The sequence below is a fragment of the Pantherophis guttatus genome, chromosome 18 (genome assembly GCF_059756535.1).
Source record: "Pantherophis guttatus breed Tessera chromosome 18, ASM5975653v1, whole genome shotgun sequence".
NCBI classification, from domain to species: domain Eukaryota; kingdom Metazoa; phylum Chordata; class Lepidosauria; order Squamata; family Colubridae; genus Pantherophis; species Pantherophis guttatus.
In genome coordinates, this window is record NC_142080.1 from 10,117,060 (window position 1) to 10,138,806 (window position 21,747).

Here is a 21,747-nt window from a genome sequence, read left to right on the forward strand (position 1 = left end):
CCGAACCCCTGCGAACCCCCAGCAGCTCCACCCCTGGGTCTCCTGCTTGAGCAAGGGGTTGGACTAGAAGACCTCCGAGGTCCCTTCCAACTCTATTCTGCTTGCTTGCTTGCTTGCCTCCTTCCTTCCTTCCTTCCTTCCTTCCTTGCTTGCTTGCTTCCTTGCTTGCTTGCTTCCTTCTTTCCTTCCTTCCTTCCTTGCTTCCTTGCTTGCTTGCTTGCTTCCTTCCTTCCTTCCTTCCTTCCTTCCTTCCTTCCTTCCTTTCTTGCTTCCTTCCTTCCTTCCTTCCTTGCTTCCTTCCTTGCTTCCTTGCTTCCTTCCTTGCTTCCTTCCTTGCTTGCTTCCTTCCTTCCTTCCTTCCTTCCTTCCTTCCTTCCTTCCTTCCTTCCTTCCTTCCTTCATAGGTATGAAGCTGCCGGAGAGTCGATTCTTGCACTGGAAACTTTTGCAAATCTTGCCCCTGTCTCCGCTTGCATCTAGGCTGGTGGATTTGCAGAGCTGTAACTGTGAATCGTGGCTTTTTCTCTTGGATGCCGATGATGGTTAGTGACAGGAGGAGAGAGCCGAAAGAGGAGGAGGAGGAGGAGGGTGGATCCGAAGATGTTTCGCTTTCAAGTCAGGCGACGAGAGAGATTAACCGAGATGAGCGTCTGGGGCATGTCCGGGCCTGGTTGAGCGAGGAAACAGGTGTGCGGCAAATGCACCTGGCAGGACCGGGCAGCTCCCTGCCGAGGCCCTCAGGCAGCTCAAGCGCGCCCTCCCAGCCACACGAATCGGGATCTCGAACCGGCTGCAGCTCCGGAGATGCGCTCTGACCGTTCCTGGATTCCACCTCACCTGGGAAAAACTCTCCTGCCAGAGATGGATTGAGCCGTCCGTCCGGTGCGTCTCCGGTCAGAGCGAGATCCTTGGCCTTTTTTGGGGGAGGTTGGCAAGGAAGCAGCCACCATGAAGAAAATGTTCTCCTGTTCCAGCCATGAAGTGGCGGTGAGTAACGACGCGCTGCGTTTGCCGAATCGACAGGTGGCAGGTTTATCCTCAAATAATTACCTCCGATATAAATACCTGTAATTAGGCTTCTAAAAAAGCAGCAGAAATGTCGAACCTGCAGGCGATGCGATCTTGAGTTTTATTCCTCGGTTTTGAATCAAAGCTGCTAGTCCTTAAGGTGGCAAAAAAAAAAAAAAAAAGAGCTTGGAAAACCAGAATCTGTGCCCGGGCTTAGGAGGAGCCATATGTTTTGCAGTATTGAAGAGAGGAATTTTAAGTGCTTTCCCAAACTTCTTCGTCTCGGTTGCTTGGGGCACCTGGATGTCTGCTCCTAAGGGTAGGGAATTTGTACTTACTCAAGCTGTGGTTTTCAACTTTACTTTATAGCAATAGCCATGTAGCATTTAGAGTTCTACAGGTAGTCCTCAACGTACGACTAAAATTTGAGCCCAAAATTGATGTTGCTAAGTGAGAAAAACTCTTCTCGTTCCAAATAATTATTTCAAGCTCACAAAAATGTTTTGCAATGGAGAATATTCAAATTTATATTGCAATCCCAGGTCCTGGCTGGCTGCAGGCAATGGCCCAGATTCATGCAACCGGTAAAGACAAAAGTTGGATTTTCACAATTCAAACGCTTACTCATTTTGTGCACAGGCCAGTCCTCGAGTTACGACCGCAGTTGAGCCCAACACTTACGTTGCTAAGCGAGACATTTGTTAAGCGGGTTTCTTTTGGCCCATTTTACGACTTTTCTTGCTGCAGTTGTTAAGTGAATCATTGCAGTTGTGGAGTGAGTAACACGGTTGTTAAACGAATCAGGCTTCTCCATTGATTTTGCTTCATCAGAAGGTCGTAAAAAAGGGGATCGTGTGACCCCCCCCAGGACACTGCAAACGTCATAAATATGAGTCAGTTGCCAAGCATTCAAATTTTGATCACGTGACCGCGGGGATGCGGCAATGATTCGTTTAGTGACCGTTTGAAGTTACAACGCACTGAAAGAAGTGACTTATGACCATTTTTCACACTTGCAACCGTTGTAGTTATCCCCATAGTCCCATGATCAAAATTCAGACGTCTGGCAAGTGACTCATAGTTACGACGGTCGTGATCCCCTTTTTGAGACCTTCTGACAAGCAAAGTCAATGGATTCACTTAACGACAGGGTGACTAAATTAACAACTGCAAGTGATTCCTCTAACAAATGTGGCAAGAAAAGTCATAAAAAGGGGGGGGGGGCGGACGGACTCAATTAACAAGTGTCTCACTTAGCAACATAAATTTTGGGCTCAATGGTGGTCGTAAATCGAGGACTACCTGTAGTTTTCACCTCTCTTGATTTTCAAGTCTAGTCTACTTCGCAGGGTTGAAAGCTAGCTGTCAATATTAGGGCTCAATGTGTAGAAGGCACTCTGCACATGGTCAGAGGGACATGAACGTATGTCCTGGTTGGGATATACCAAGCTTCAGTCCCAGCTGAGAAAAATCATTGGGGAAAATATTGAGCAGAGAGTTGGAAGGGACCTTGGAGGTCTTCTAGTCCAACCCCCTGCTCCAGCAGGAAACCTTACACCATTTCAGACAAATGCTTATCCAGTCTCTTCTTCTGGTGCCACTTCTGGTGGCAGGCTGTTCCACTGGTGAATTGTTCTCACTGTCAGGAAGTTTCTCCTTAATTTCAGGTTGTTTCTCTCCTTGATGAGTTTCCACCCATTGCTTCTTGTCCTGCCCTCAGGTGCTTTGGAGAATAGCTTGACTGCCTCTTCTTTGGGGCAGCCCCTGAGATATTGGAAGACTGCTACCATGTCTCCCCTAGTCCTTCTTTTCATTAAACTAGACATACCCAATTCCTGCAACGGTTCTTCATATGTTTTATTCTCCCGTCCTCTAATCCTCTTTCTTGTTCTCTTCACTCTTTCTAGAGTCTCCGCATCATTATTTTAGTATTGTGGCAACCAAAAGTGGATGCAATATTCCAAATGTGGTCTTAGCAAGGCATTATAAAGAAATTCAATTCAGTTGTGGAAATTGTGCCAACAATTATTATTTCTTTTTTATTTTATTTTATTTTATTTTATTTTATTATTTTATTTTATTTTATTTTATTATTATTTTATTTTATTTTATTTTATTTTATTATTTTATTTTATTTTATTTTATTGAATTTTATTTTATTTTATTTTATTTTATTTTATTTTATTATTTTATTTTATTGAATTTTATTTTATTTTATTTTATTGAATTTGTATACCGCCCTACTCCCAAAGGACTCAGGGCGGTGAACAGCCATAGAATAAAACATATAAATACAAAATTTAAAATAGAATAAAACGAATTAAATAATTTGGCTGAACAAATTTAAAACCCCAATAATTTAAAACCAAATTTAAAATTTCCATTTAAAAAAGGGAAAGACTTAGGTCAGGTCAGCTTGATGAAATAAGAACGTCTTGAGCGCGCGACGGAAGGTGCGCAGATCCGGGATCCTCCGTATCTCCAGGGGGAGCTCGTTCCAGATGGTAGGTGCCCCCACAGAGAAGGCTCTCCCCCTGGGGGCCGCCAGTCGACATTGTTTGGCCGCCGGCACCCGGAGGAGTCCCTCTCGATGGGAGGGTACTGGTCGGTGGGAGGCTATTGGTGGTAGCAGGCGGTCCCGTAAATAACCAGGTCCTAAGTCATGGAGCGCTCTAAAGGTGATAACCAAAACCTTGAAGCGCACTCGGAAGACCATCGGGAGCCAGTGCAGCTCGCGCAGGAGAGGTGTTACATGGGAGCGCCACGTCGCTTCTTAATTGTTCAGTCTTGCTCCGTCCTCGGGTTAGATCCATCCTCGGGGACTTCATTGTGCATAACTTCAGCTTCTCCGGAAGTGGCAGCTGCTGTGGAAATGTTTTTCTCTTGTTGCTTCAATATCCTTCCTTTTGTGGGTGTTGCCAGGGGTGGGCCGCTGGGGGTTCGCAGGGATTCGGCAGAACCTCTAGCTAAGATTATGTGCAGTTCGGAGAAAACCCCCAAATCCCATTCCTGGCTGGCCCCCGCCTCCCCCGCCCCGCCTCTCCCAGAATTCCCCACACGACCCACACTAAGTGCAGCGCACGCGCAGAGGTTCGGGGAGGGCGAAAAACGGGTCTAGCGGAAGTTTGGTAAGGCCGGAAACAGGCCCGTTTCCGGCCTCCAGAGGGCCTCTGGAGCCTGGGGAGGCCCTTTTCGCCCTCCCGGAGGCTCATGAAAAGCCTCCAGAGCCCGGGGAGGGCAAAAAGCTCCCTACCCCCCCGCCGGTGGTGCAGGAGGCTGACTGGGCCACGCCCACCCAGAAACCAGGCAGAGAACCCCTTGCTAAAATTTTTGAAGCCCCACCCCTGGTGTTGCCCCCCCCTCCAACTATGCAACCGAGAAGAAGGGCTCGGATGCCGCTGGATTTTGCCGCTGGCAAGTTTGGGGCCCTTTCTCCAAGGGGGCCAAAGATCCTGAGGAAATGATGGCCGCGGCAGCACCAGGTCCGCCATCTGTCCAAGCAGGGAGTGTCGGAAAGAGAACTGGGCAAAGAGAAGGTTGGATCCAGAAATTGAGAACTCCATAACACCCCCCCCTCTCCCCCCGGGGCCAATCTGGAGATCACAGCGCTAGCAGAGTTGGGAGGAGGATTTTCTTCTCAAAGGAGGCAAAATCACTAGACGGGGGGGGGGGGAAGCTTCCGAAATGGAAATAGAGGAAAAACAAGGAGGGCAATAATCCTACACGTAGAATTCGAAATAAATAAACAAAGACATACCATTAGGCTGGCTGAGTTCGTTTCGTCTTCTAAATTATGTCACTTTCCAAATATGTTTTGGGTGTTTTGCAAAGAGGACAGTTGATGGGAGGCCAACTGCACTCTCTGCCCTGAAGCTGTTAGGCAGGTTCTCCTTGCCTGCTCTTTCTTTCTTTCTTTCTTTCTTTCTTTCTTTCTTTCTTTCTTTCTTTCTTTCTTTCTTTCTTTCTTTCTTTCCTTCCTTCCTTCCTTCCTTCCTTCCTTCCTTCCTTCCTTCCTTTCTTTCTTTCCTTCCTTCCTTTCTTCCTTCTTTCTTTTTTTCTTTCTCTTTCTTTGTCCTTCCTTCCTTATTTCCTTCTATTTCTTTCTTTCCTTCCTTCCTCTCGCTTTTTCTTTCATTTTTCTTTCTTTCCTTTCCTTTCCTTTTTCTATTTTCTTTCTTTCTCTCTCTCTGTTTCTCTTTCTTTCTTTCCTTTTTCTATCTTCTTTCTTTCCTTTTTTATTTTCTCTTACTCTCTTTCTCACTCTTTCTCTCTTTATTTCCTTCTTTCCTTTTTTCTTTCCTTTTTCCTTTCCTTTTTCTATTTCCTTTCTCTCTTTTTTTCTTCCTTCCTTCCTTTCTCCCTCCCTCCTTTTCTTTCATTCTTTCTTTCCTTCCTTCCCCTTCTCTCTTTCTTTCTCCTTCCTTCCTTCCTCCCTCTCCCTCCCTCTCTTTCTTTCTTTCTTTCTCTCTCTCTCTCTTTCTTTCTTTCTTTTCCTTCCCTCTCTCCCTTCCTTCCTTCTTTCCTTCCTTCCTTTTATCTTTCCTTTTTCTATTTTCTTTCTTTCCCTTTATCTCTCTCTCTGTGTGTCTTTCTTTTTCTTTCTTCTTTCTTTCTTTCTTTCTTTCTTTCTTTCTTTCTTTCTTTCTATCTTTTCCTTCCCTTCCCTTCCCTTCCCTTCCCTTCCCTCCCCTCCCTCCCTCCCTCCCTCCCTCCCTTCCTCCCTTCCTTCTTTCCTTGCTCCCTCCCGCTTTTTCCTCCTCTTTTCCCGAGTTTTATAAATATGGAGTATAAAAGTGAAAAACTGAAAACTTTTGACAGCAGGCTGAACTTCACTTTTGGAAGACCCTGAGTTGAAGCGATAAAAGGGCACAGAATTAAAAGGTTTCCCCAAAGGAGAAGAATGTTTTAGGGAGAAGAAAAAAACTCCCCCACTTATTCAGGCCTCTCATTATGGGGTCATTTCCCCCAAATGGTTGAGTTGGCCCTTTTGTGTCCTCCCCAAAGAGAGGATTGTCACAGAAACAATGAAAACTTGGGCCTTTGAAATGAAAGAGGGTGGGTCAGGAAACAAGAGGAGCTAATTCTATTTCTATTGTAAGGCTACAATAACAGAAATCTTGCAGATCTGAAAGGACAAATCTCTCACAGTCGCTTTTTACCGCCTGATAATTGAGGGTGGATCCTTTCTGAGTTTCTTTCTCTTCCAGTTATGCAATTGAGGCTGTCTCCCCCCCCCCCGCCCCTTTTATGTCTAGGCCAGTATGTCTAGTTTAACGAAAACAAATTAAAAGAGTTAGAAGGGACCTTGTAGGTCATCTAGTCCAACCCCCGTCTAAGCAGGAGACCCTACACCATTTCTGACCAATGACAGTCCCGTCTGTTCTTGAAAGCCTCCAGGGATGAAGCTCCCACAACTTCCAAAGGCAACTTCTGTTCCATCGGTTGATTGTTCTCACTGTCAGAAAATTTCTCCTTATTTCCAGGTTGAATCTCTCCTTGGTCAGTTTCCATCCATTCTTCCTTGTCTGGCCTTCAAAGGTGCTTTGGAGAATAGCTGGACCCCCTTCCTCCTCTCTGGGGCAGCCCCTCAAATATTGGAAGATGCTCCCATGTCTCCCCTGGTCCTTCTCTTCACTAGACCAGCCAGGCCCAGTTCCTGCAACCGTTCATCGTATGTTTTAGCCTCCAGGATCCTAAAGAAAAGAAGGACTAGGGGTGATATGAGAGCAATCTTCCAATATTTGGGGGGCTGCCATAGAGAGGAGGGGGTCCACCTATTCTCCAAAGCATCAGAAGGCAAGACAAGAAGAAACGGATGGGAACTAATCAAGGAGGGAAGCAACCTAGAACTAAGGAGGAATTTCCTAATGGTGAGAACAATTAACCAGTGGAACAGCTTGCCACCAGAAGTTGTGGGTGCTTCATCACTGGAGGCTTTTAAGAAGAGACTGGACAGCCACTCTGGGATAAGGTCTCCTGCTTGAGCAGGGAGTTGGACTAGAAGACCTCTGAGGCCCCTTCCAACTCTGTTCTTCTGTATCTGATGGTTCCCCTAGGCAGGATCTTGTCCTTATCTCTCAAGTTCATTCCTAGAACACACCATTACAGAGGCTGGACAGTCATCTATCAGAGAGACTTCAGTGGCTCCTGCACTGAGTAGGGGTTGGGCTAAATAACCTCAAAGGCCCCTTTGTCAACTCGCAAATCATCCCTGGCCTCTCGAGTTGCCGTAGGCAAGGGGGATGGGAAACCAGCGAAACAGTCAAAGACAGATGCACATTCCAGACTTATCTCTCTCAAGGCTGTATCCCAGGGTTACCCACAGCGGCCAGAAGGGAGTGACTTCTACAACCCGCGAAATTGTTCCGTTGGCGAATGTGATTGGTGACACACCCTGTGGGAAGGGGGGAAACAGGGTCATGATTGGGGCGTAAATTACGTAGGGTCAGAGCTGGCTTCACTTGGGAAGGTGCCGACATGAAGCTCCTAATAAATAACTGGACTTCTTTTGAAGCTTGGCTCGAGGCTCATGATTTAAGTAGGGCATCCATCCGGAACCCTGACACCCTTCTAACTCCACGATTCTATAAAAAGAGAGGCCTCATCAGTGAACCGAGAACTTCTCTCCAGGAACAAGAGCAGATTCCCTTCTGATCTCTTGAGAACTGAATGACCCAAGAGAGGGACGCCGCCTTCTGCCAACGCCCAGCCTTCCCTTCTCTCAGCATAATTTGGGCTCGGGCGAGAGCCGGGTGTGTGGCCTTGCACAATCTCCCCTCCGACAACAACAGGGCGTGTGGCTTTGTCATGCAGTGTCTTCACAACCGGATTTTTTTTTTCCTGTCATGAAGACCCAGCCAGCACTTCACTTCCCCGAAACTGATCTGCTTGCCAAAGCAAACAGCGCAGAGGGAAGGCGCAACCGAGGCTCCAGAGGCAGCATGGGGATCAGGCCAAGGGCGCCGGGGGGGGGCAGCGGGGGGGGGAGCCAGAGTTCCTCGGCCAAGGCTGAGTTGGGGCTGAAAAGCGAAGGCGTGTTCACTCCCCACAGGGCACCACAGACTGGTATTGAAGCTCAACTTCAATACCAGTCTATTTATTAATAAAATAAAATAATAAAATAAATAATAATAGAATACAATAAAAAAAATAATGAAATAAAATAAATAATAAAATACAATAAAAATAATGAAATAAATAATAAAATACAATAAAAAATAATGAAACAATAAAAATTAAAAATTAAATGAATAAATAAAATAAATAAAAAATGAAATAAAATGAAATGAAATAGATTAAAATGAAATGAATAAAACAAAATAAATAAATAAAATAAAATAAATAATAAAAAAATAACATGAAATGAAAAATGAAATGAAATAGAATAAAACGAAATGAAATAAATATTAAAATAAATAATAAAATAAACAAAACAAAACAAAAATAGGATAAAATGGAATAAAATAAAATATAGAATAAAATAAAAGAATAAATAAAATAAATAAAATAAAAGAATAAATATAAAATAAAATAAATAAAATAAATAAATAAAATTTAAATAAAAAATAAAATAAAGAAAATAAATACATACATAAATAAATAAATGAAATGAAATGAAATAGAATAAAATAAAATATAGAATAAAATAAAATAAATATTAAAATGAATAATAAAATAAAAACAGAATAAAATAGAGTAAAATAAAATAAAATAATAAAATAAGATAATAAAATAAAATAGAATAAAATAGATAGAAGAAATATTTGTGCCTCAAGGTTGAACTGTGGGGTCCTTGCACTGATCATGTTACCTAGTTGGGTCATGAGATGTCTGCAAGAAAACCAGCAAGCTCAGAGAGCACAAGGGACCCCATAGAAAAACAAAACAAAACAAAACAAACAAATAAAACAAAACAAAACATGACCCTGAAACCATCATAAATATGAGTCAGTTGCCAAGCATCCGAATTTCGATCACATGGCCAGAGGGGGTGTTGCAAAGAACTGTGAAAAACACTCCTAAGTCACTTTTTTCTAAGTGACTGTTGTAACTTTGGTCACTAAATGAACTGTGGTAAATCGAGGACTACCTGTATTCCCTTTCTTTGCTGAGAAGAAATGTCGGTGCAGAGAGACGCAAATTATTGATCCGCCTGTAATTCGCCTAAAGCCATCGACCATTTGAACACATTTTACAGGGAGGTATTATGAAACACGGTTCGTTCTTAACCATACATCGCTACCTCAGATTTCAGGATCCCAGCTTATTTACCAATTGCTTAAGTCCCTTCTAGTCTCCATTCCCACAACCGATTTGATCTCAGCTTCTTACAAAGCCTGCATCCCACCAAATGGTCAGCTGGGCTTTGCAGCTGCCAAAAAAGCCAATGCAGTCCTAAGCTGCATTAACAGAGGGATGGAATCAAGATCAAGTGATGGTACTAATCCCACTCTATAAAGCCTTAGTAAGGCCACACCTAGAGTCCTGCATCCAGTTTTGGTCACCACACTATAAAAAAAGACGTTGAGAATCTAGAAAAAGTGCAGAGAAGAGCAACCAGGATGATGAGGGGACTGGAGGCTAAAACATACAATGAACGGTTGCAGGAACTGGGCCTGGCTAGTCTAGTGAAGAGAAGGACCAGGGGAGACAGGAGAGCATCTTCCAGTATTTGAGGGGCTGCCCCAGAGAGGAGGAAGGGGGTCAAGCTGTTTTCCAAAGTGCCTTTGAAGGCTAGACAGGGAAGAATGGATGGAAAATGAACAAGGAGAGATTCAACCTGGAAATAAGGAGGAATTTTCTGACAGTGAGAACAATCAACCCATGGAAGAGAAGTTGCCTTCAGAAGTTGTGGGAGCTTCATCACTGGAGGCTTTCAAGAGGAGACTGGACTGCCATCTCTCAGAAATGGTGTAGGGCCTCCTGCTTGGGCGGGGGGTTGGACTAGTTGACCTCCAACGTCCCTTCCAACCCTGTTAATCTGCTAACCATTTGTCTGAAATGGTATCGTTTTTCCTGCCTGAGCGGGGGGTTGAACTAGATGACCTCCAAGGTCCCTTCCAACGTTGTTGTTCTGTATTCTTTCGCCTTCCAGATCGAAAGCTGGAACAAGCATGACCAGAAGCTGTTTGACGCCGTTGAGAAAGGGGACGTGACCCGGACGTCCCTTTTTGCCTCGAGGAAGACGGCTCACCCCACCAAGCTCAACGCCCTGGGACAATCTGCGTACGTAAGTCTTTCCCCTCGGCCTTCGAGAGGGACAGTATGACCCAAAGGGCAACTGCCGCTCCCTGGGACTTGGTTTAGCTAGGATGGTCTGAAACCAGTGGTGGGTTTATATCGGTTCACACAGGTTCAAGCGAACCGGTAGTTGTAATTTGGCCTGGGTTGTGGAACCGGTAGCGGCCGCTGGCTGGCCACGCCCTCGAACCGGTCGCCCGGTCGCCGCTTGTAGCGTCCTCTGCCCTGTTGCCGCCAGCAACCAGGGGGCGTTTCTGATTGGCTACTAAGATGACAGCTCTCTCGGCGGGAAGCACAGGCGTTTGTTATTGGCTAGACCTTTCGGACAGCCGGCGTATAAATAGCGGCTCTGTTGTAAGTGTTTCTGAAGCGTTCTGGTTACTTGTGTGGTTAACAATAAATCAGTTGTGTTGAGTTAGTCTCGCCTCAGTCGACATCCACGCACAGTTTACGGACTTAACACCACTCACTTGCTCCGCCCGCTCGCCCGACTGCCAGGAAGCGGCTGGGAAAGAGGTAGCAGCTTGGAGGCTTCTCACAGTCACATCAAAAAAGGAAAAGCCTCCCAAGCCACCAAAAACTACCGGAGGTCGCCGAAAAATCCACGGCCGTCGCCGCCCTGCTCTTCGCACCGGCCTCGCGTGCGCATCCCATTGCCTGCTGCGTCGCGCTCGGACTGACGCAGCAGGCAATGGGATGCATCAGTCCGAGTGCGACCCAGCAAGCAATGGGATGCGACGGCAGCGGCTTTTTCGGGAGGCTTTTTCTTTTTCGATGCGACTGCAAGAAACCTCCCAGCCGCCGCCTCTTTGCCAGCCGCTTCCCGGCAGCGGCGGCTGGTTGGAGGCCGCCGAAAAGTACCGGAGGCCAGCTTGCCTTCCGGATTCCGGACCAGCCATCGCTGGGGGAAGGTAAGCAGCCCGAAGAAAGAGGCGATGGTGGGGGAGGAAGTGGGGCTAGGGCCGGGGCCGCTGAAGGAGGGGAAAAGGGTAACGCGTGCGACTGGCGAAGGGAGGGCGGGGTGGCATGCGGGAGGAGGCCTTTGATAGTTTAGGCCAGGCCTGAGCAGAAAATAAGTAGGTAGGTAGAAAATTCAAAACATCTTCCTACCTTTTTCTGTGGGCGTGGCTAGGTGCGGGGGGGTGTCATGTGACTGCGTGGCTGTGAGTGATGTCAAGAATCATCCATCCATCATCTCTTGCCCGCTTTATACTTTGATTGCTACGTTTTAAAAGAAAGAGAGGAAAACGGAAAGGCGAATCAGAACAACAATAAAGATGAAGATCATCTACCCATCGCCTCTTACCCGCTTCAATACTTCAATTGCTATGCTTTTTTTTTTTTTTACTTGCCTCCCACATTCCTCTCTTAAGTCTCCATCTATATCTATTTCTCGGATGTCCAATCTAAGTAACTTTTCTTTTTCTTGAATTGTCCTGTGGCGAGGTGCGTCATGGCAAGATGTCCATGTGGCGAATTGTCTCGCGGCGAGTTGTCCCATTCGTTTTGCCAAGGAAGCGGGGGGGTGGGGGGCTTTTCTCAAATTTTCTATGGAATTCCTAGGCTTTCCTGGTGGAAAATTCTGATTTTTGGGGGGTCTCTTTATTGCAGGTTCCATCTGGCGGCTTCCAAGGGGCTCACGGAGTGCCTCACCATCCTGCTCACCCACGGGGCCGACGTCAACGATAAGAACGAGGACGGTGGGTACCACCCAGGGGTGGGTTCTACTTACCGTTACTACCAGTTCGCAACGGGGCTGCGCGCGTGCACAGAAGCTTCTGCACATGCGCAGAAGTATTTTGATGACGTCGGGGATGGTGGGCGGAGCCTCCCGCCGGTTTTACTGCCGGTTCTATAGAACCGGTGCGAACCGGGGGCAACCTACCACTGGTACCACCCCAAAGACCCCCTTCCTCCTCCCCTTTTTCCCAGGACATTTGCACAAAGAGGTTGGCTGGGTTTTGCCGACCAGAGTCATTTCCAAGTTTTCTATCTTTGAGAGACATCTGACTGGTAAGAGAGGATCAGGAGAAGATGGAGGATGGAGACATTTCAAGAGCCCCCTTCCCCCCTTCTTTCCTTTGCTCTGAGGTCATGAGGCTATGGTGTGGGATTCAAAAACTTTAGCAGCCGGTTCTCTGCCCGGTTGCTAGGTGGTCGTAGCCATGGTGGGCCCCACCACGGTGGGTGGGTGAGGCATTTTCGCTCTCCCCAGGCTCCGGAGGCTTTCCTCAAGACTCTGGGAGGATGAAAACGGCCTCCCCTGGGCTCCGGATGCCCTACGGACGCCAGAAATGGGCTGTTTCCAGACTTCCGGTACTTCTGGTAGGCCTGTCCTCCCCAGGCTCCGGAGGCTTTTCTCAAGCATCTGGGAGGGTGAGAAAGGCCTTCCCCATGCCCTTGAGGCCTACCAGAACTTCCGCGAGGCCTGTTTTTCGCCCTCCCAGAGCCTCCGTGTGGGCCCTGCACTTACCTGGCATCCAAAACGGGCCGTTTGGAGACTCCGGGGAGGGGAGGGGAGGGGTGGGCGGGGCCAGCCAGTCCTTGCAACTACTGGTTCGGCAAACCAGATGTAAAATTAGCATCCGGTTTGCCTGAACCGCTCCGAACCGGCTGAATCCCATCCCTGGTTATGAGGCTCTGGGGTGGGCAATTAATTTTCCCAAGGGGCCACATGGAAAACTAAGACTGCATCAACAGAGGGATGAGATAAAGATCACGTGAAGTGTTAATACCGCTTTACAAAGCCTTAGTAAGACCACCCATGGAATACTGAATCCCATTTTGGTTGCCACGTTATAAAAAAAAGATGTTGAGACTCTGGAAAGAGTGCAGAGAAGAGCCACAAAGAAGATTAGGAGGCTGGAGGCTAAAATTGTATGAAGAACGGTTGCAGAGATTGGACTGCTATTTGTCAGAAATGGTGTCTGGGCAGGGGGTGGGGGTTGGACTAGATGACCTCCAAGGTCCCTTCCAGCCGTCGGATTCTGTGAACCTCTATGACTTTCCTCCTCCATGCAGGAGGCCCCAAAATTAAATCTTCCTTCCAAGTGCGACAGCTTTTTCGCAACCGCATAAGAGGAGTGGCCGTTGCTGCTTTTTAAACAGCCCGTTTGATCATCGTCAGTTGTGCACACCTTAGCAGAACTTAAAACGTGAATAATAAGTTTTCCCAGGGATCCTACCAAGTCGCCAGGAAGTCTCTTGAATCTAGTTTGAGCTCCTGGTGGCTTTAGATCCCCCCAATTAGGACAGAAAGACTTTTTTGTCTTTCTTACAAAAAAGATGCTGAGACTGCAAAGAATGCAGAAAAGAGCAGCAAAAGAAAAAGATTAGTGGGCTCTGGAGGCTAAAATTTATTTAGGTTGCAAGAATTGAGTAAGTCTAGTCTAGTGAAAAGAAGGACTAGGGGGGGCATGATAGCAATATTCCAGTATTTGAGGGGCTGCCCCAAAGAAGAGGAAGGGCTCAACTTATTCTCAAAGCACCCGAAGGCAGGACAAAAAGCAACGGATGGAAACTAATCAAGGAGAGAAGCAACCTGGAATTAAGGAGAAACTTCCTGACAGTGAGAACAATTCACCAATGGAACAGCTTGCCACCAGAAGTTGTGCTCCATCATTGGAGGTCTTTAAGAAGAGATTGGACAACCATTTGTCTGAAATGGTCTAGGGGTTTCCAGCCAGAGCGCCGGGTTGGACTAAATGACCTCCAAGGTCCCTTGCAACTCTGTTATTGTGATATTGCCGTGGAGGGCCGAACCAACAAGGTTGTGAAGGCAGGCAAGCACCTCCCTAAATTGAAAACAAAAAAAAATAGCAGTTTGTCATCAAAATAACAGCCACGCAGTTGTATGATGTACGTGCACGCCTACAAAAATTTGATTTTAATCTATTCAACATTTGATTTCTAATTTCCGATCGACCTCACGCAGGCCAGACCTGGGAACAGCCAAAGGGCCAGATGTGGTTGGCAGACTATAAAATGCTCAAGTCTGAGCTAACATGTCCGCAAAGGTCAGGAGTCAATTGGTTAACAATGCCTGCGGGTCACATCACATTGTAGACGAGGCTAACATCGGATTCGTCCTTAAGGCTTAGTGTGTTGTGGGAACTCAGTGCCGGGGTAACTTGGAACAGTTGCTAAATGAATGGTTGTAAATTGAGGACTACCTGTACCAGCAAATTTGCAACAGTCAATTAGTGATTACAGGACAAGGGAAGATTGATAGAGTTGGAAGGGACCTTGTGGGTCATCTAGTCCAACCCCCCGCCCAAGCAGGAGATTCTACACTATTTCTGACAAATGGCAGTTCGGTCTCTTCTTGAAAGCTTCCAGGGATGAAGCTCCCACAACTTCCGAAGGCAGCTTCTGTTCCTTTGGTTGATTGTTCTCACTATCAGGAAATTCCTCCTTATTTCCAGGTTGAATCTCTCGTTGATCAGTTTCCATCCATCATTCCTTGTCTGGCCTTCGGGTGCCTTGGAGAATAGTTTGACCTCCTTCCTCCTCTCTGTGGCAGCCCCTCAAATATTGGAAGATGCTCTCCTGTCTCCCCTGGTCCTTCTCTTCACTAGACTAGCCAGGCCCAGTTCCTGCAACCGTTCTTCATATTACAGATTAACAGAGTTGGAAGGGACCTTGTGGGTCATCTAGTCCAACCCCCTGCCCAAGCAGGAGATCCTACACCATTTCTGACAAATGGCAGTCCAGTCTCTTCTGGAAAGCCTCCAGGGATGAAGCTCCCACAACTTCCGAAAGCAACTTCTGTTCCATGGGTTGATTGTTCTCACTGTCAGAAAATTCCTCCTTATTTCCAGGTTGAATCTCTCCTTGATCAGTTTCCATCCGTTGCTCCTTGTCTGGCTTTGGAAAATAGCTTGACCCCCTTCCTCCTCTCTGGGGCAGCCCCATAAATACTGGAAGATGCTCTCCTGTCTCCCCAGGTCCTTCTCTTCACTAGACCAGCCAGGCCCAGTTTCTTCAACCGTTCATTGTTATGTTTGAGCCTCCAGTCCCCTCATCCTCTTGGTTGCTCTTCTCTGCACTTTTTCTAGATTCTCAACGTCTTTTTTTATAGTGTGGGGACCAAAGATGATGGACTAAATCAGTTTTAACCCTGATTGAGCAAATCCTATTTATCCATAGAATTCTGGGAGCTGAAGTCCAGCCATCTTTCAGCAGCCTGAAGGCCCAAATGTAAAAGATGGCTTCCAGGTCTGACACAGGTTTGAGGAGATGCTCTCCTCCTTCTGTTGTGGCTGCTCCAACACCGATGGTTTCGAAGAAGAGACCGGGCTGCCATCTGTCAGAAACGGTGCAAGGTCTCCTGCTTGGGCGGGGGTTGGGGGCTGGGGGTTGGACTAGATGACCTACAAGGTCCCTTCCGACCCTGTTCATCTGTTGTGGCTGCGCCAACCCTGAAGGTTTCGCAGAAGAGATTGGACACCCATTTATGTAACGAGGTAGATAGGCTCTCCTGCTTGAGCAGGGGTTGGACTAGAAGACCTCTGGGGTCCCTTCCAGCCCTCTTATTTTGCGTTTCATTTTTTTTTTTTTTTGCAGGCAGCACAGCGTTGCACCTCGCCACCATCGCTTGCCAGCCCCAGTGCGTGAAAGTCCTCCTTCAGGTAAAACACCTTTTCTCCTCCATTGGGAACCCATAACGAAGCCCATTTGCGGTGCCCTATAGCAAAGGGCACCTCTGAGCATGTGCAGTGACATTTCAGCTTGGTGGGTTGTAGAAGCTTCGCCTGGGGAGGTGGGGGGGAGGGAGCGGTTGTTGCTGCCCTTTTGGGAATTGTCCTATTCCTCCGGTAAAATATCCCCCCCCCCAATTGAGAGGGGCTCTGAGGGGTCCTTGGTGGTCTCTGATTTTGTGGGAGGAGGAAGAGGAGGAAGAGAGAAGAATGAGGGGTCCTCTCTCTTCCATCATCAGTGCTAGAAGGGAGAGGTGTTTGCAGAAGGGAGGAGGAGGAGGAGGAGGAGGAGAAAGAAAGAAAGAAGGAAGAAAGAAAAGAAGAAAGAAAGGAGGGAGGGAGGGAGGGAGGGACGGTGGGAGGGGGGGAGGAAGGAAGGAGAAGAGCTCCTTGGTGCTCTCTGAGCTTGGTTGTTTCTTTACCCAGCTAGGTAACATCATCAGTACTAGAAGGGAGAGGTGTTTGCAGAAGGGAGGAGGAGGAGGAGAAGAAAGAAAGAAAGAAAGAAAGAAAGAAAGAAAGAAAGAAAGAAAGAAAGAAAGAAAGAAAGAAAGAAAGAAAGAAAGAAAGAAAGAAAGAAAGAGGAAGGAAGGAAGGAAGAAAGAAAAGAAAAGAAGGGAGGGAGGGAGGGAGGAGAAGGGGTCCTGGCTGCTCTCTGAGCTTGGTTATTTTCTTGTAGACGTTTCACGACCCAACTAAATAACACCATCAGCACTAGAACGGAAGGGGGGTTGTGGAGAGGAGGAGGAAGAATGTGGGGCGGTCTCTGAGCTGGGTGGTTTCCTTGTAGACGTTTCCTGACCCAACTAGATAACATCATCAGTGCTAGAAGGGAGCGGGGTTGGTCTCTCAAAATGATTAGATTAGATTAGAAACAGAGTTGGAAGGGACCTTGAAGGTCATCTAGTCCAACCCCCTGTTTGGATGTTACCGAGTTGGGTAAGGTCGCAAAATGGGATCATGTGACTGTTGTGACGTAGGCTTACCGAGTCACTACAATACGCAATTTGTCCCAGACAAACCTATTTTATTGTAACAGTTGAGGATTACGTTCATTCCCAGATGAGTCCCAATTAGTGGCACCACAAGTCCTTCGGAAGAATCGCCAAGCTTTATCTTCTTTGACACCTTGCCGAAGGCCTTACTTGGCAAAGCCCCACGGAGTTCAGAAACAAACAAGAGATGCCGACTGGAAACAGAGTTAGCAACGTTGCTTTCCTGCAAAAAGGCCCAAGTGCCTTTGTTTCTCTTTTAAGCCTTATGAAAAGGGGCCAATCATCTCCTGGCCTTACTCCTGAGTCGTCCTTTTCGCTTCAGCTGCTCTTGCCTCCTGGCAGCTCTGCGCATGCGTGCACTAGGAACAGGCTCCTCCTGTTCCTCTGCCTCTCTGCTGTCTGATTGTGGAGGCTCCGGAGTCCGCGCATCGCTCCCAGATGGCCCTGGCCCCATCTCTGCCTCTGATGCAGAGCCCTCATCCGTGCCCTCCCCAGACTCCAGGACTGGCCCATGGTCCCCCCCAGCCTCCTCACTGTCCGACTCCGCTGCTGGCGTACCACAACAATGAAACCTGGGAACACGGCAACCGTCGTCATAAGTATGAACCGGTTGCCAAGCGCCTGAATTTAGATCACGTGATCCTAAGGATGCCACAAGGGTCGTCAGTGTGAAAAATTCTCAAGTCGCTTTTTCTCAGTGCCGTTGGAACTTTGAACGGTCACTAAATGAACCGTTGAAAGTCGAGGAGAAGAAATGCAAGGCAGTTTGTTTGTTTGTTTATTTGAATTTATTAGCTTTATTTGTTTTTGGGGAGTGTCCCCCGGTTGCCCATAAGAAAGGGGCGGAATGTGGAGGCCATCTTGAGTTTTTCCACCATACCCTGCAGACAAGCCTGGGATGGTTTAGATGAGTGACAAGTAATTAGTGGCTAATGAACCCCCTTGCGGTGAAAACTCTTCTTCTGGATTCAAAGGCATAACTGGAAAAGAGCGATGGCTATCTCGTGGGAATTAATAATAAATAAACTTGAAAGAAAGATTGCTACGTTTAATTGCACTAAATTCTATAATTGCTGAATAGTGACTCAGAGCTGGAAGGGTGAGAACCGTAGAGTAGAGTAGAGTAGGATTTGGAATGGAATGGGATAGGATAGGATAGGATAGGACAGGACAGGACAGGATAGGATAGGATAGGATAGAGAAATAATAGGAATAGGAATAGAATAGAACAGAGAAAGAATAGCATAGCATAGCATAGCATAGCATACAACAGAACAGCATGGAATGGAATGGAATGGAATGGAATGGAATAGAATAGAATAGAATAGAATAGAATAGAATAGAATAGAATAGAACAGAATAGAGAAAGAATAGGAATAGAATAGAATAAGAATAGAATAGAATAGGAATAGAATAGAATAGAATAGAATAGAATAGAATAAGAATAGAATAGGGATAGGGATAGAATAGAATAGAATAGAATAGAATAGATTGGATTGGATTGGATTGGATTGGATTGGATTAGATTAGATTAGATTAGATTAGATTAGATTAGATTAGATTAGATTAGAGGAAGAATAGGAATAGAATAGGAATAGAATAGAATAGGAATAGGAATAGAATAGAGAAAGAATAGAATAGAATAGAATAGAATAGAATAGAATAGAATAGAATAGAATAGAATAGAATAGGAGTTGGAAGGGACCTGGTAGGTCATCTAGTCCAACCCCCTGCCCAAGCAGGAGACCCTGCACCATTTCTGACAGATGGCAATCCAGTCTCTTCTTGAAAGCTTCCAGGGATGAAGCTCCCATGACTTCTGAAGACACAGAACAGAACAGAATTCTTCATTGGCCAAGCGTGATTGTTTTGGCTCTCCATCCACTGGAGGTTTTCAAGAATAAAACTGCGCAACCCTTTGTCCGGAACAGCACAGGATCTCCTCCTGCCTCAAGCAGCGGCTTAGACTAGAAGACCTCCAAGGTCCCCCCCCGCCCCATTATTCAGTATTCTGTAATTTTGCAATTCTACTCCCAAAGACGAGCGAGCTCCGCATTGTCCTGCCCGGATTGTTCCAGCCAGAAACAAACGAATAAATGAACGGATCTGCCTGGGGTGCTGCTGAGGTGTGGGGCCCGAATCCCGCTGCTTCCAGAGCCCGGTTTTGCAAGAGTTCCCGGGGGCAGTTTCAACCACCCAACAGCAGCCGTGGCACAAGAACCCGGAGCCAGTCGGTTGCACAAGATTGTGCTGGGAACGTTTCAGATTCGCCCGCTGGCCTACGAGGCCGCATTCCTGAGCTGACAAGAGATATCCGGGGCTCGTAAAAACTACCGGTTTCCTCCCAGGGAGCCCCCTGTGACGCCGGGTGCCAAGCAAGGGGGAGGGAGTGTCCAGGGAGCATTTTCCAGCATAGCTCAGCTGCAGCTTTCTCCCACATCTCCAGGGGTGAAATGATACCGGTTCAGACCGGTTCGCGCGAACCGGTAGCGATGGCGGTGGGTGGTTCGGAGAACCGGTAGCGACGGCAGAGCGAGGTTTCACCCACTTGCCCAGTCATCGTTACTTCCTGTTTTTAACCTGTTTTTTACCCTCTGCCCATGCGCAGAGAATAGAATGGAATAGAATAGAATAGAATAGAATAGAATAGAATAGAATAGAATAGAATAGAATAGAATAGAATAGAATAGAATAAATAAAATAAAATAATAAAATAAAATAAAATAAAATAAAATAAAATAAAATAAAATAGAATAATAGAAGAGAAGAGAAGGAGAGGAGAAGAGAAGAGAAGAGAAGAGAAGAGAAGAGAAGAGAAGAGAAGAGAAGAGAAGAGAAGAGAAGAGAAGGTGAGAAGAATAGAATAGAATAGAATAGAATAGAATAGAATAGAATAGAATAGAATAGAATAGAATAGAATAGAATAGAATAGAATAGAATAACAGAGTTGGAAGGGACCTTGGAGGTTTTCTAGTCCAACCCTCTGCTTAGGCAGGAAACCCCACACCACTTCAGACAAATGGTGATCCAACATCTTGTTAAAAGCCTCCAGTGTTGGAGCATTCACAACTTTTGGAGGCAAGTAGTAGTTCCTCCGATTAATTGTTCTCACTGTCAGGAATGATTGCAGGAATTGGGTTTGGGTAGTCTAGTGAAAAGAAGGATTAGGGGTGACATGATAGCAGTCTTCCAATATTTGAGGGGCTGCCACAAAGAAAACGTATTCTCCAAAGCACCTGAAGACAAGAAGCAATGGATGGAAACTAATCAAGGAGAGAAGCAACCTAGAATCAAGGAGAAATATTCTGATAGCAAGAACAATTAACCAGTGGAACAGCTTACCACCAGAAGTTGTGGGAGCTTCATCACTGGAGGCTTTTAAGAAGGGATTGGACAGCCCCTTGTCTGGAACGGGATAGTTTTTCCTGCCTGAGAACGGGGTTGGACTAGAAGACCTCCGAAGTCCCTTCCAACTCGGTTAACTTTCACTTATCCTCTTGCGTACGGGTTTAAGATACCCGATGCAATTTAGCTGCCAGAGAATTGGGTGTGCAGAGAAAACAAATCTGGAACACATGATAGGATTGGGAGATTGGAATTGCAGGAATTGGGTATGTATAATTTAGAAAAAAAGAGGGACGTGGTGGCTCAGCAGCTAAGACGCTGAGCTTAGCGATCGAAAGGACGGCAGTTCAGCAGTTCGAATCCCTAGTGCCGCGTGACGGGGTGAGCTCCCGTGACTTGTCCCAGCTTCTGCCAACCTAGCAGTTCGAAAGCAGGTAAAAAAATGCAAGTAGAAAAATAGGGACCACCTTTGATGGGAAGGTCGGCAGTTCAGCGGTTCGAATCCCTAGTGCCGCGTAATGGAGTGAGCTCCCGTTCCTTGTCCCAGCTTCTGCCAACCTAGCAGTTCGAAAGCAGGTTAAAAAATGCAAGTAGAAAAACAGGGACCCCCTTTGGTGGGAAGGGAACAGCGTTCTGTGCGCCTTTGGCATTGAGTCATGCCACATGACCACAAAGACGTCTTTGGACAGCGCTGGCTCTCCGGCTTTGAAACAGAGATGAGCACCGCCCCCTAGAGTCGGGAACGACTGGCACGTATGTGCGAGGGGAACCTTTTAATTTAGACAAAAGAAGGACCAGGAGTGACATGATAGCAGTCTTCCGATATTTGAAGAGACCTCCAAGCTCTCTTCCCACTCTGTTTTTTTTTCTGCCGCCTCTGCAGGAATAGCGCTTAGAAAATATCCCCACCTGGAAAAAGAGATGAATTATTATTTTTGTTGGCGGGGACGAATTTTACAAAACATTCCCATCCAAACTTTGTGGGATGATTTTAATTGTAGGGAAAAAAATGTAGTCTTGTATACTTTGTGTGATACTGCTGTTCATTTTTCATGAAAAGCTATTCGTACACAGGACATTACATGTATTGTACAATAAGGATTATATAGCTATACTTTTTTTCTCACAGCATGGAGCAGACGAGGATTGCGTGGATGGGGAGAGTCGGACGCCTCTGCATTGGGCTGGTGAGTCCTAAAAAAAGGACAGGTAGTCTTCGACTTGCAACCGTAATTGAGCCCAAGCTTTCGGTCGTTCAGTGAGACATTTGTTAAGTTGAATTCTGCCCTGTTTTGCGACCTTTCTTTCCTCGGTTGTTAAGTCAACGCAGCAGTTGATAAATTAGTAACCCGGTTGTTAAGCGAATCCGGCTTCCCCATTGATTTTGCTCGTCAGAAGGTCGCAAAAGGGGATTGCGTGACCCCAGGACACTATAACCGTCATAAACACGAGTCAGTGGC

At 46.5% G+C, this 21,747-nt stretch overlaps 1 protein-coding gene across 2 annotated transcripts in view; it reads left to right on the forward strand.

Moving 5' to 3' along the window:
* The first annotated feature begins 408 nt into the window (after positions 1 to 408).
* Positions 409 to 21,747, forward strand: part of ANKRD35 (ankyrin repeat domain 35) — a 46,189-nt gene continuing 24,850 nt past the window's right edge. The window contains exons 1-5 of one of the 2 annotated variants that reach the window (XM_087881254.1): positions 409 to 987; positions 10,103 to 10,237; positions 11,860 to 11,948; positions 15,814 to 15,878; positions 21,417 to 21,474. Coding sequence is in view for 1 of the 2 variants with exons in the window: in XM_060682571.2 (XP_060538554.2) it covers positions 949 to 987; positions 10,103 to 10,233; positions 11,860 to 11,948; positions 15,814 to 15,878; positions 21,417 to 21,474 (382 nt within the window). In the remaining variant the exon portion in view is untranslated. The remainder of the gene's footprint in view (positions 988 to 10,102; positions 10,238 to 11,859; positions 11,949 to 15,813; positions 15,879 to 21,416; positions 21,475 to 21,747) is intronic. The other variant, XM_060682571.2, reaches the window with a different exon arrangement.